The sequence below is a fragment of the Rutilus rutilus genome, assembly GCF_951802725.1.
Source record: "Rutilus rutilus genome assembly, chromosome: 3".
NCBI lineage: Eukaryota > Metazoa > Chordata > Actinopteri > Cypriniformes > Leuciscidae > Rutilus > Rutilus rutilus.
In genome coordinates, this window is record NC_140211.1 from 50171409 (window position 1) to 50187247 (window position 15839).

General features: G+C 37.4%; 1 protein-coding gene across 1 annotated transcript in view; it reads left to right on the forward strand.

Moving 5' to 3' along the window:
• rph3ab (rabphilin 3A homolog (mouse), b) overlaps positions 1 to 15320 on the forward strand; it is a 30705-nt gene extending 15385 nt beyond the window's left edge. The window contains exons 13-16 of the mRNA XM_084406114.1: positions 2217 to 2371; positions 2545 to 2626; positions 7159 to 7255; positions 11200 to 15320. Coding sequence (XP_084262240.1) covers positions 2217 to 2371; positions 2545 to 2626; positions 7159 to 7255; positions 11200 to 11330 — 465 coding nt within the window. The 3' untranslated portion in view covers positions 11331 to 15320. The remainder of the gene's footprint in view (positions 1 to 2216; positions 2372 to 2544; positions 2627 to 7158; positions 7256 to 11199) is intronic.
• Positions 15321 to 15839: the final 519 nt, after the last annotated feature.

Genomic DNA, 15839 nt, shown 5'->3' on the forward strand with positions numbered 1-15839 from the left:
AAAGTTTTCTGTTTAGAATTTGTAAAAATCGCAGCTTAATCAGAATTTTATGGCATTAGGAATGTGAACACACAAAAAAAGTGGGGGAATGATTCGAGCAGGCTAAGTGGTCGTAAAAAAAATAGTCCCTTTTGTGCTCTTCGGTCAAAAATGACCGACCATAGGAAATGAATGGGAAATTGACAAAAACACAAAAAATTCTCTACAAATTGGCCACGATGCAGAAAGCAAAGTGCTCAGCAATGGAGGGGTGAAACTCTAAAACATCAATAGTTAAAAACATAACATAATTAATGATTATAATAAAAAAAAAAAAATATATATATATATATATATATATATATATATATACTGTATATATATATATATATTTACATAATTATATATACATATATTCATAGAATAATTATATATATATATATATATATATAATTAATAATAATAATAATAATAATTAATATTATTATTATTATTAATAATAATATAAATAATAATAAGCTGTGATAAAGCATTACTGTTTATTTTTTTATTTTTTTTATTGAATTGTAATGTTACCTGTAACTGAATTTCTCTGTATTCAGTTTTGACTGTACTAATAATGCAAAAACGTGTACACTTCACATCAAATTTTTATTACATTTTTTTATAAACCTTGACAAAAAGTATTATTTGAGAATTTAAAAAAAAATACATTCAAATCCACATCTTAAAAGTAAGTAATTTTGTCCAAAAACAACCAGAGAGCTATACAGGCATCTAGTGGTAACACCATGGAACGACATGTTTTATTTTATTTTCTATTAACAGATGGCGCTAATTTGACTTCAAAAATTGGATTTAAAAGGTCTAGTCTCTATATTAATCTGAAATACTGCATTAATTTAAAAAATATTTAAAAAAATTAGAGAAAATGGCAAATGGCAAAAATTAACCATAAATATTGCATAAATATTAATTATATTAAAAACTAAATAAAAAATATTATTGAACAAAAATAAATTGCATTGGTTTTACTGGGGTGGAGGAGGTTTAAGTTTTAGGTGTCCGGTCACTTCTGACCGGGACGATAACAAGAGCTACAGCCAAATGAGGAGCACCCGGAGGGTTAAAGGTATAGCGGAGGATCTTTCCGAATTTTAGATAAGACCCGCCCTCTCCACTTTTTGAATGAGTTTGATTGATTCACCAGAATGATTGACAATTAGGAGGACCAATAGTATAGGTGATCCACCCGGAAGTAAAAAATCCTCCGCTATACCTTTAAGGTCACATTCAGTTATACTATTATTATACAGGCTACACTTTAGACATACTTTTAAAAGAGGAACTTATCACACAAATAATATACTTTAAAACAATATACTTGAGTGCAACTGAATGTTATGTTTTTGGACACTCAATTGCACGTTAGTTGCAATTAAATCAAAATATATTATAGTTTAAAATTATATTAAATGCAATTCACTGAAATTTAGAGTGCTTTTTTGACCCAATTAAGTAGGACTTCAGTACATCTTTATATGTAATTACATAATTAGCAGTATTATCTTTGAAATATGGTTAAAGTTACTGCTGATTATACTGACAAGCATGTACGGTAAACTAAAATACACCTTAATGTCATTTCTATTGAAACATGTCATATTTGTAATTCATACATTTGTAATTATTAATTTGTTGTTTATTATATTTAAAATATATTAACTTTAAATGTAATATCATATAGTATTCTAGAGTTGAAATTATAATCAAGTACGTTACATATGCTTTAAAAAAAATTAAATGAACTTTACTGGAAAACTTTTAATTTGACGTTGGAAAATGTACTCTTAGAAGTGGCCTTTTAATTCATTAATATTATATCATCTGTAAGTAAAGCTTTTTAAAAACATGCTTTTGAAATGTACACTACAAGTACACATTCACTACAATTAAGTGCAGTTCTTTTTCTCAGGGGTATCATTAAGAGAGGTTTGCAGATTTGACCAGATGACACAGAAGCCCAACCCTAGTCTTTTTACACTGATTTTCATTTACTGATTCCATTATTTTGTGCATCCTGTGTATTTGTATGTCAACTACAAATACCAGCAGTAGCAGAATGAATTAACATCCATGCTATTTGTAGCATGAGGTGTTTCTACAATAACTACATTTACAATGAACACTCCTGTGCTATCATTATCATCCACGCTTCTATTTTTGTACCTGTGTAGACTGGGAAGGATGGCGCTGAGATGGAAGAGAGAGGACGTATCCTGATTTCCCTAATGTACAACACCCAGCTGAGTCGTCTCATTGTAGGTGTTGTACGCTGTGTTCACTTAGCAGCAATGGATGCAAATGGCTACTCTGATCCCTTTGTCAAAATGTAAGTCTTTCTCTGCTCAATGTTTATATACATGATACAGTATTTATTATATGCTTAGGAAACACTTATATAAGTTAAGGCATTAAACAACATTAAAATTTATCATTCATATTAAATCTGTTGTAAAAATTAAATCAATACCTTTTGAATTATGTGCATATTTCTATGAATAGATGTCTGAAACCTGATATGGGGAAGAAAGCGAAGAACAAGACGCAGATCAAGAAGAAGACACTCAACCCAGAGTTTAATGAGGTATGTTGTCCACTTGTAATGCATTTATGCACATGTTTCTTTATTAATTAATCAAATAGTTGTTTATTTCTAGGTGTCTATACCCTGGATCAGAGTACAGTGATCCAGAGAAATGCAGACAGAAATACAAAAGTTTGACCAGGTTATTCATACCCAACTTCTAATTATTTAAATGGTAAGTTCACCCAAAAATTTAAATTCTGTCAGTAATTACTCACCCTCATGTTGTCCCAACCCCGTAAGACTTTTGTTCATCTTTGGAACACAAATTAAAATTTGTCTGATGAAATCTGAGAGCTGTCTCACTCCTCCATAGGCTTCTATGTTATTGAAACTTGCCGGCCCAGAAAGTTAGTAAAGACAAGTGACTACAGTGGCTCGACCATAAGTTTATCAAGTGACGAGAATACTTTTTGTGCGCAAACCCCCCCCCAAAATAACGACTTTATTCAACTATTCATTTTCTTCTGTGTGGGCCTCTGACTTGAGCCTACGTTCTGATGTAGCGCTGCGCTGTTACACTACGAGGGTGAGTAATTACTGACAGAATTTTCATTTCTGGGGGTGAACTAACCCTTTAAGTTCAGGAGCAGGAGCCTGTTCACTGTACCTTGCTTAATACATCTTATTATGAGATTATGACATATGCCAAGATTTTCTAATTGTGATAATTCATCTGTGGCTTATTTGGGTATTCAAATGCATTTGTGGATTTGATTAAATCTCTGGATTGCGTTGTCTGATATACTGTGCGTTCTTTTGTTAAAATTCCATATGTTCAATAAATTCAACAATTTCAAAATAAAAACAATAAAAATAAAACACTTACATAATAAAAAAATAAAAATTGTATTTACCGTCATGTGACATTAACCGACATCAGAGAACTGTGAACATGAAAATTTGTTGTTAAATTATTGAAATATTAACTTAAAATCAGGGATGCTTAAATTAAATATTTTATGTTAAAGACGTTCTTTAAAATTGGGAATCTCTGACTTAGGGAAATGTTATTTGGGCTATTTTAATGCTTTTCTATCTTTATGTGGAAGGCTTTGTTTGGAAAATGCTAATTATATTATTTTGTTTTCTTTCCTTCAGAATGAACTAAATGCAATCTGACAGGAAAAACATAAAAATGTATATACACTGTCAAATTTTAGCACTTTAAAAATATGTGATCAAGTGCGATCAACCGATTGATTAAATATTTTAATCTACTGACAGCACTAGTAATTATATGTTCTTGTTTAACATTGGAAAATTGCTCGTTCATTAAATAAAGGCAGGATCAATATTAACTTAATTATTGAAATATTAACATAAAATCTCAGGGTGTCACAAACGGTTGTACAAACGTGAGGGAAAGGATCTGTTTGCAGCAGTGTGTCAATATGTTTATTAAACAAAACTCAAAATACTCAAAAACAGGAGAAGAACAATTTATTATTTATTTATTATTTTTCTAATTTTGGCTATTTTAATGCTTTTCTATCTTTAAATGAAAGGCTATGTGTGCAAAATGTTAATTACATATTGTTTTGTTCCCTTTCAAAAGCTACTCTCAATGCTGTGCTGATTTAAACGCTTTGGGAAAACATCTTTGTTTGACCGGTGGTAAACACTTGTGGGAAACATGCCAAGAATTTGGCTTAAATAACCTCTGATGACGTCATCGGAATGCGCACGTCAGAGGCTACAAATAGAAGTGAGACAGGTGCGCTTTCAGGTTCCTTTGTCTTCAGAACTGCATTGTGTGCCGTGTGTTACTTCTTAAACTATCCCTTTTGCTAGGAGTTAGTTTTGTCGGGCAGGAATAAAGTCTTTCTCACTCTCATTCTCTTTCTCTGCAACGGAAAGAAAAGAGTTGGAAAAAAAAAGAGAATCATGTTGCGAGAATCCACAAAGAGATGTGTGCCACCCTGCTCACAGCCCATATCGGAGGATGATCTTTTGTATTGATTGTCTTGGGGAGAAGCACGCTATATCAGAGTGTCAGGACTGCGAACTGTCATTCCCCATCAAAGTGCTCCGCTCCAGACTTGCCTTCTTTAGGGAGGTAGAGCGAGCCTGCGCGTCCTTGATGAGAAGATCATGGGGCTCGTGTGTCGATCTGGCTGAAGAGCAGGAGACGGGTCCTCCCCTTTCTCTTGCTCTTTAACCAGATCGTGAGGTCCTTGAGCAGACCGGGCTGAGGATGTTTGTTCTCTTGGGGAAATGGATTTCAAGTGCGCTGCCTCTGAATGCTCCTCTCGTGATGACAGATCATACGATGAGCTACTCGAGCTAGTCACTTGCGCTGTGGACAGTCTTCAGTTAGATTGGCCACAGGAACAAATGACCCCCAGACAATCGAAGTTAGACAACAGATTTCTGTCGGGTGGCCAAGGGGAGGCACCAGAGAGATGGTCCCTCCCCTTCAAGATCTCCATGACGAACTATCAAAGTCATGGAGTAAACCATGTTCTTTCTGTGTCTTTGTGCCCCTGACATCGGTTTATTCGACTATAGTTGGTGTGAAGGCACGGGGTTATACGATGATGCCCCAGTTTGGAGAGAAGCTCTCGGGATATCTCTCCTCTGGCAGCGCATCATCACTTAAAAAGCCTGCACTTCCCTCCAGACCATGCAGAGTTACATCCACGTTGGTGTGGAAAGCTTTCCAGGCAGCAGGTCAGGCAGGTGCTGCCCTGAACACCATGGCAGTGTTGCAGGCGTACCAGGCTGACCTGCTCAAAGAACTGAGCATGAGCGGGAGAAACGTTAGTGAGGATGTGTTCACTGAGCTGCACCCAGCCACAGACCTGTCTCAGCGCACAACCAAGCAAATGGCCCGTACCATCGGCCGTTCCATGGGTGCAATGGTCGCCATGGAAAGACATCTGTGGATCAACCTCACTGGCATCAAGGAGAAGGAATTTTGGATAAGGAGGACTTCCAGCGGATGTAATAGAGACAATTGTGAGTGCCAGGGCTCCCTCCACTAGAAGAATGTATGTATTCTCTCATGCAGACCCCTCATGCAGACCCAGTCCACTGCCAGATTGTTTCAGTGCTAGAGTAGCCGTAACCATTGGGTTAGGGATCCCATCATCCTAGCCTATGAGGCGCATGGTCAAGCTTTGCCTCTGGGCGTTACGGCTCATTTTACCAGGGGTGATGCTTCCTCCAGGGCTTTAGCAAGAGGCTTGAGAGACTTGCAGCAAGTATGTGATACGCCAGGCTGGTCCTCTCCGCACACATTTATTAGATTCTATAGTTTGGATGTTCATGTTACTCCGGACTCACACGTCCTTGAGTCAACATCACAAAGTCATGTCTGAGGCCTTTCTCTTGTTTGTGTGCATACACTACACCACCTTGAGGGGTCCAGACACTTCCAGTGTGGCGGGATTAGTATTCTCGTTCCCATAACGCTTAAATCGGTGCAGCATTTAGAGTAGCTTTTGAAAGGGAATGTCTCAGGTTACTAAACCTGCTCCCTGAAAAAGTGGAAACGAGATGCACTGCCACACTGAGGGTGTGTTCAGGATGTTCTTCAGACAAAGTGACCTGAAAGCGCACCTATTTATAGCCTCTGACGTGTGCATTCTGATATACGTCATCATCAAAGGTTATTTAAGGCAAATTCTAGGTGTGTTTGCCACATGTGTTCACAACCGGTCAAACAAAGATATTTTCCCATAGCACTTAAATCAGCGCAGCATCTCGTTCCCGCTTTGTCAGGGAACAGGGTTACAGTCAAGTAACCCTAGATGTTTTTTTTTTAAGTATATATAGACACATTTCTGCACTTCATAACAAAATCTGTGATTAATTGTGATTCACTTTGAAAAATCGTGTAAATAATTGATTAAATATTTTAATCTACTGACTGAACTAGTAATTATAAATGTTCAAGTTAAACATAGTGATCCTATTAAAGAGAGGATTAATATTAACTTAATTATTGAAATATTAACTTAAAATCAGGGGTACTTAAAGTTAATATTTTATGGCAAAGAGCATAAAATCAACTCTGACAATTTTTTTGGGGGAATCCCTGACTTAGGAATTTTTTTCCCCTTGATTTTATTTTAAACTTGGGGTATTTTAATGCTTGTCTATAATTATGTGCAAAATGTTAATTACATATTGCATTTTTATAGGAAATTAAGTATGTATAGTTGAATTTCTGCATGTGTGAAAACTGTGATTTAAGTCTAAAACATTGTGCGATTAATCATGATTAAATATTTTCAATCTACTGGTAATTTTAGGTAAACATTAGTTTATGTTTAAGTTTATGACCCTAATTGAGCAAATAAGCCTGCAAAACAACTGCAATGCTGACAATAATTTCCATTTGTAATCTCTTTCCTGTAGTTGTGTTTGAATAATCTGGTCCAACATTTTAACAATGTGAAGCCTTGTGAGTGTTCTGTTGCAATTCCGAGAGTTCTTCTTTATGCTTGCTATTTTCCCGCTGCTTTGATATTTTTACCATTTTTCTAAGATTCCCCTTGTTTGCCATGTGAACTGTTCTTTTTCAGGAATTCAGCTATGAAATTAAGCATGCAGAGCTGGCTAAAAAGACTCTTGACATCTCAGTATGGGACTACGACATTGGCAAATCCAATGATTATATAGGTATTTACTTTTATTTTGTAATATGAAGAGTTCAGATGCAAAAGCCTCAAAGTGCCATCTGAAATGTTCTTCTAGAATGATCATTTTTATAAAGCTTGTATATTTAAGTTAAGTAATTTCACTTAAATGGCAATGAAAATGGCCTATTAATTGTCATTTAAGTGAAATTATTGAACTTAAATATAGGAGCTTGATAAAAATGATCATTCTAGAAGAAAATTTCAGATGGCACTTAGAGGCTTTTGCATCTGGACTCTTCATATATATTATTATATGTCATTGTATTCACTTTTTCTTAAGCTATGTTTACACTTGGTATTAACATCTGTCTTGGCTGATTTGGTCAGGTTTGGAGATATGGAGATAACATTAGGAAGTGATATTTGTTTTAAATGACCCTAAAAGTTTGATTAAACCATCAAAATATGATGAAAATATTTTATATTTCCTAAATATTTTAAATATGAGGGAAGATCAAAACACTAAACCTGTTTAAGATATTTATCTGACAAAATGATTTAGCAAAAAAGTCAATCTACAACTACATGTTTATTTTACTATGCAAAAAAAGGCATAGAAAAGCAAAAAAGCTCGCAGGAAAAAGCATACATGGACTACAACATATTCATTTATTTGCATAAATTGATTTGCATGTGTTCATAATTTCTTTGTATGACAGCGTGGCCAAAACATTTTTCCGCACAATTTGGCATGTTTCATTGCATTATCATAAATAAAACAATTAACTCCAAGCACACCTATGCCTGAAAACCTCTTGGTTACTGACGTAATCCTCGTTCCCTGATGGAGAGAACGGAGACATTATGTTGACTGACAAATGGGGTCTCACTTGGAAGCCCCAATCACCTCTGCCAATGCCCAATGGAATTGGCGAGTGGAATTTGCATGCCGAGCCACACCCTTCGTACATACAGGTATATAAGATGGCGGCATACATCCAGGTTTATGCTGTGGAGCCAAGACTGTGTCCCGGCCATTCAGTGGGTGGTTCAGGGTTGTGGCAGGGGGGACATAACATCTCCGATTCCCCCAGCTCCCCATGTAAGCCCAAGTGATGGAGAGTGATAGCTATCCATGCCAATGGGGCTTACCATGGAGACGGTCGTAGCTGCTGTCCCTGTTTTTTTTGTTTCACGGGAAGAGTGCTTCGGATTTTTATTCCCCCTCATCCATTACCATTGTGTTAACGCTGGGGAAGTGCACCTATTCCAATGGAAAGGGAGGCCACATCCTACCCGTAGGGAGGAGCATGTGGAAATACACATATGGACTGACCCGTGGGGCAGTGTTAGATATGGAAAGATCTCTGCGGTAGGTCCTGCCTAGGCCGGGATGTCTCAGGTCCAGAGACCAGGAACCAGGAACTAGGTGTCCAGGAACAACCATCAATATCTGCTCCTCGTCCTCCCTGACCTTGCACAGTGTCTGTGCGAGCATTCTCTCTGGGGGAAACGCGTATTTGTGTAGGATCCTGGGGCAGCTGTGTGCCAATGCGTCCGTGCTGAGGGGGGCCTCAATCAGGGAGTAAAAGTGCTAGCAGTGGGAGGACTCCTGGAAGGCAAACAGGTCTACCTGTGCATTCCTGAATTGACTCCAGATCAGTTGGACCTCCTGGGGATGGAGTCTCCATTCTCCCAGGAATGTGAGCTGTCATGAGAGCGCGTTGGCCGCACGATTGAGCTCGCTCGGAATGTAAATGGTGCAGAGCGACCTAAGCCGCTGCTAACTCAAGAGGAGGAGATGGCGGGCTAGTTGTGACATGCAACGTAAGCATACAATGCCTTGGCCGAAACTGGAACAGGGTGAGCAGCACTGCGAACAACTCTAGGCAGTTATTGTTGACCCGAAGCCCCAGATGGCTGAGGTGCCTGAGCACCAGGTCCCTGTGTTTGCACAACAGATCCTGAGAGTGAACTTAATTATTTGTTGAGATAATTTAGAATGCGAATGCCCACATACCTTAGTGGGGCAAAGGCAGCCTCTGCGACAAAGATGTGGGGAGACAGCCCAAAGGGGAGGACCTTGTACTGGTATGACCGACCCTCGAAGGCAAACCAAAGAAACGGTCTGTGTCGAAGCAGAATCGAGATGTGGAAATACATGTCCTTCCGGTTGATTGCTGCGAAGCAATCTTGGGGACGGGCGCATGTGACAATGCACTTCTTTAGCCCGTGGTTGCTGGGCGTAGTCCTCGACAGTCTCCCCGAAGAGGCCACCTTGTGAGATGGGGGCGTCAAAAAAGTGCACTTTGCCAATTGCACGCTCCACCTGGGGAATCTCCTGGCAGCCCCACCTTCAAGGGTAGTGAGAGTGGAGGAGGCTGCGAAGTGGCTTCGGGCAGTAAAAGGTGCCTTCCCGGACTTCAGAACCTCCTCATGCACTTCCGGGAACAAAGGTACTGAGGCAGAACGCGGCTGTGAACCGCACACTGCACCAAAGAACCAATCATTAAACCTCGAGCGCTCAAGACAAGGTGGAGGGTTCCAATTGTGTCCAAGCATGGCCATCAACTGTGCATCCGACTCGGCATGAGTGACCATGGCCAAAGAGGGAAGCTCAGCCTTATCTTCCTCTGCAGAGGACAATTATCCCACACTCCGATGCAACTATCGACATCTAATTCTCACCTGGAGTGCCAAATGACATGCTGGGTCCCCTGCACCATCACTTGGCAGCTCAATGGCTAGCACTGCAGAGAAGCGGGAGGTCCGTGCAGACTGGCATGGGTAAAACGCTCCCACTGTAACCCTCAGGTCTCCCAGAATGTTAACCATACTCATGGCTCTGCTTTGAGCAGAGGCAGCAAGCTGGGTAACATCAGAGGGGACTGTAGCCTTCACGAGGAAGGAGAGTCGCGACCGCAATGTCGACATGGTCATGCCCTTGTAGTGCCTGTCTCAGCATGCTCTCGCCCCAGGCATGTGAGACAGCGATCGTGGCCATCAGATGAAGACAGGAAACGACCGCATCCAGAAACATATGGACGGAAAGGCATCTTTAAAAGACGCTCGCCTGCTTGCTCTTTTAGGAAAATTGTGCTAAAGCGCACAGGGGGATTTCGCTGCACTTTACTGTGCACTGCTCTCTTTGTGAATGGCAAAACCCACTGAATGTGCCCTCTCCACCACTGAGAGTCATCTCCTCCATTGCACACTCTTATCATTGCTTTGTTACTGGAAAGAGTGACCACTGTCTGTAACCACTCAGCTCCGAAGCAAAATCTGAATGAGTGGATGTGGGCCGGCATCTTATATACCTGTTTGTTTGGGGGAGTGGCTCGGCATGCAAATTCCACTCGCCAACTTCATTGGCCGTTTTTTTTAACTCAGAGGTGATTGGGCCTCGCAAGTGAGACCCCATTTGTCAGTTGACAAAACATTGTAGTGACTGACAGATGGGGAGCTCTTTAACAAATTTGTAATAATAGTTGAAAGTGTGTAAATTTTTTTTTTTTTTTTTTTTTTTTTTTTTACCAATAGGATTTTTCAATTGGCTTTTGGATTATTAGAGAAAATAAGCTTTGTGACTAACAAAAGATTCTTGCACATTTTGTTCATCATGGTTATCTTCACAAACTAACACAACTTATGAATTTTGAAATTCAGAATAATACATTCGGAAGAAGTAAAAAGTGTACCTTATTTCAAGCATTTAACCTAAAACACTTAAAAAAACAAAAAAAACATTGAATTCAGGGTGATGGAACCGAACCATTTTGGGGTTTTGGTCTACGTCATCTTGATCCCATTTGCACATATATTTAGCAATGTCTACTTGTGAACCAGAAAACATGTTGATACTAGGTGTAAACAGTTGTCATTATGTTTCAAATTGACCATTTACCACTGACTTTCATTTCATTCCTCTATTGAAAATAAACAATGCATTGGTATGTTTTAATACTACTAATATTTCATGATCAGGGGGCTGCCAGCTTGGAATCACTGCCAAAGGTGAGCGTTTGAAGCACTGGTATGAATGCCTAAAGAACAAAGACAAGAAGATTGAGCGTTGGCATACTCTTCATAACGAGAATCACATCTCAAGTGATTAAGCTCTTTAAGCTTTGTGCATGCCTTTGACAGTTTCACTTCCTTAAGTTGTACTTGGCCCATTTGCCAACTCCATTCCCCTCCACTAATGCATATTTTGGGCTGTACCGATATTGTTCTTGTCCGGCTGACACACAATATGCTTTCAAAGAACAAAATGTGATGTCTGGAGCTCTACTGTTCACTGTGACTTACATACAAATGACCATCAGTTAGCATTGAAAAGTAAAAGAACTGCACTGTTATGTCATGCCATGTTCTCTTATCTGGCCGAAGTAGCATTGTGTTTTTTTAAGTAAAATTTTAAGTTGTAAAAACTCCAAATATTTACCTTGTTGTGGGAATGCGTTAATATCATGTCTCTTAGCAACCTCTTATCAAAAAGAATTATTAAAGTCTTTCTCCTTAAAAAAAAAGGCAGATACAGAATATATAAGCCCTATTTTAACCAGTTTTACCCAGTCTATGAATGTTTACAGGCCATTTAGAATGTCAGGTCAAATTTAAAATTTACACTTTAACAAAACTAACACTTTATTGACTTATTTAAACACCTTCAACATCAAATTTAAATAATTATTTCAAACCAATAGGCAAACAGCATGTAGAGATGTTTACACAGCACAGATAAGACTAAATCCAAAGAATGTTTAAGAATTTTAAACCATTACAAATAATTTTATGTGATCTGTTTGACAAGGATACATTTAATATGACTTAGGTTAGATAATCTTCTAATGAATACAATTTTGTAACACATTGCTCTGTATGCCTGGTTTATAACAACACTTCTATGTAAGCACACTATTCTACAAAACCATTTCAAACATGCATCTTATTTGTGGTCTATAATATGCTGAAAATACAAAAATGCCCTTGTGTGAAGACAACAACTTCCATGGACAAATTAAATTATTTCATAAAAGAATAGACTAAAATAGTTTAATAGCTGTGAAGCAAGCCAATATTACTTTAATTAGTCACCTGCAGCCTGTTTGTCTTGTGACTGCAGTCCAATCACAGGATTGCATCAGGAAAGCACATTTACAATGGAATGACCTCAGCATTTCCATTCTTTGCTATTATAACCAGCTCTAATGCACGAGAGTGTCTGTGATCATTGTGAATGCAATTCGTTTTCTTTGTATAATTTACTCCCTTTTGATGAAATTACTGTTTACCAACAAACGCTTCACAGAGACACTTCCGGGCTGTTCAGGATCCCAGAAACAGAGCTGTTGCGCTTCAATTTGAGCTTAAAAATCTAAATTGAAGAGCTAAAACATGTTTCCAAAAGATTTTGGAGCTTTGAAGTTTTTCATCAAGATTGCTGGATCAAGGCAAACTCTGGAATTTACACAAATTATGAGAATTCACTGGTCCTGGACAAAACCTCTGCTTTAGTACGACCAATTGCCCCACTACTGCTCTTGGTAGATTTGCATTTCACCAAGGCATCACACAAACAGCTGATTTAACATTTTAAACCATAATTGTGGTGATAGTATGCTTTGTATAATACGTTTCATTTTAAATCACCAAAGGACCATCAGTGATCTAACAGAACCTGGTCTAGGCACTACTGTGGCACGTATTGGCTTTTTATGAAAAGATATGAGAATGAAAACTTTTCAAAGCTGAAAAATGCGAAAATGTTGTAGTTGGTTTTTGTTATGCTCGAAGTTACTGTACAATCAAAAACAGTGTTTATTAATCCTAATCAATATCAAATAATATTATTATTTATGTGATGTGTATTTAAACAAAAAAAGGGGTGGGTGATATGACAAAAATCGTATATCACGAGTAATGTTATTTCACGATAACGTTATATATCACAATGTAATTATTTTTGCTTTAAATTAGGTTTTTATATCATCAAAAATGTAAAAAACCATAGAAATTTCAGAATTCTTTTCACCAATTTCAATCACAACAAACAAACACTAGCCTTCGTAAAAATTATACATTAATTTTTGTTAAAGTGAGACAAAAGTGATTTAGTCAAGAGCATTGAGAGATTTTCTCTCTTTTTTTGCATTAATGACACAGATGACAGCAGGTTTATTAGGCTGCTGTCACTTTAAGATTAAGACCTAATGCACTGATCCAATATACTGTTAAACATGAGTTTTTTTTCCTCAACTGTTTACATTCACTTAAGACATAAATGACTGTGTTTATGAGGACACTGGTAAAGACTGGGATTTTGACAAGTGTGTATTTAATCGTTGAAGCCCAATTAGGTGGCAAAAAGAACTCAGTACCTGCATGCTCTATAAGCAGCAGCTTCCTGTTTACACAACAACAATGTATTAAAAACAGAAAAAAAGTTATATGTACAGATGACAAATGTTGTCAAAAAGATCTCCACTCATACGGATCAGCGAAAATGACTAAAAACGCTGTATTATGCATGCCAGGCCAGTAGTCGGCGATGTAAATCTATAGACTGAACACGTAATACGCATGTGCATGCCGTCACCATTTTCACAGATTCATGTTTTTGTAGTTTAGATGGAGACGTTTACAGTATCATTTTCAAAAACGTGCACTTTGAAACCCATTTTCAAAAGTTAGCTTTTTCAGCCCCCCAAAACACTGTTGTCGTGTAAATGAAAGGCCATTTTTAGTTGAAAATGGTGTCATGTAAACGGCCCCTTAGACAGCACTCAAAAACCATCTCTCAGACATATAGCCGATATCGCGATAGTCCAAAAATTGTGTCAACCAGTATGTCACCCACCCATAATGTCCACAACTAAAGAAATTTTCAAATGTGTATTCAAGCAATAAAGACGCATTGCTTATCTGATTTTACTTTTATGTCATGCCTTAGGCTTTATAACATCCTGTTATACGTCCAACAAATGAAATAATGAATAAAGTTAAAGCTATTTTTTTGGGAGAAAATACAGGAAAGGGACTGGGACATGATTTGAGCCAGACTCAAACCTGGGTCCCCATGAGCACGCCAGTTGTTTATATATGGGCCACACCACCGTCTGTGCCACAGCTCCGACTATATAATGCCAAAACAGATCATTAGAACCGCAACACTGCTCATGTCAATCACTATAAGCTGCTTGTGTGAAGAACCCAGAAGTGTGGTTGCCTGTTGTTTGACATCACAGAAAATTTGAAAGGGTCATGTCATGTGGAATCAAGTTTTCCTTGATATTTTGATATATAAGAGGTCACTGTACTATAAAAACACTCAGAGTTTCAGAATTTAAAAAACATCCTCCAAAAACAAACATTTTATTGTTACTACTCAGCAAAATCAGCACTTTGTGAAATTAGGATATTTAAGTATAACAGTGGTCGTTGATATTCCTCAAAGTGGAGTGATTTGGTTGTAGGGTCAGAGACTGGTGAAAAATGCTCACTTATTATTAAATTTAGAGCAAGTATTATAAGTGAACCTCAATGAATATCATATTTCAAAAAAAAAAAAAAAAAAAAAAACCTTAACATGACCAACACAATCTCATGGCAATTTGTACCTATTTTACATTTTGTCGAATTGGTCGCAAATTTGTACGATCTCATTCGTATGTTTACACATGATTTCATTCGTATGATACATATCATATAAATTCATATGAAATTGCCTTGTAAAATAGTTGCGTTTTCCTGTGAGATCGGGTTGAACACGAACTCTAAGCTTTTGTAGTCCAGATGAGTCAATTAGGTTTTCAAAATGAATGTGATCTTGCTGTATTTTTCATGACATCTTATTCACATACAGAGCTATCTATGATTGTATCAATGACATTTTCAAAAAACAAACAAAATAGAGCACACCTGTCTAATACTTAAAACCATATTTGCCAGTTTAGTTTGTGAATGATTATTGTATAAATTTCGTCTTTCATTCATGATGCAATTGTATATATATATAGTGCATGTACTTGCACAGCAGGGAAGTGTTTTGCATGTAAAGATTTTACTTGGAGTTCAAAACACAGAGGCCAATAAAAGTCAGAATAAACTGCAGTCATTTGTTTACTTCATTTATGTGCACTTCTTTCATGTCTATACCAATGTGAATAAATTAACGAATGAATGAATGAATGAATGAATACAGAAAATTATTGGATTTTTATTTTTATTTTATATCAGTTCCTTTTGGAGTCACTGTGGTAAGAATAAGTTTGTGAGCCCTTTGATATCTGGTTTAATATCAGTAAATAATTGTACTTTAAACATTTTTTTTTTTGTTTTTTGCAAAAAGAGAAAGTGAGAAAACATGAATTTAATAACAACCAAGCCTCCACCAAACGTTTTCTGTAGCTGCTTTTAAGACTTTTAACCAATTTTGGACCATTAAACCTCACCACTAATCTGTTTCAGTTTATCAGTAATTCTTGTCACAGCATCTGAATTGGCTTAGGAAAACTCAGGAAAACATACTATTGAGAAAACCAGAACATTTGGTTTTGTTTCTACGTAATTTATTTATAGGAGTTTTCAACGTGTCAAATATTTGCTAAAGAAAAGGCTGCATA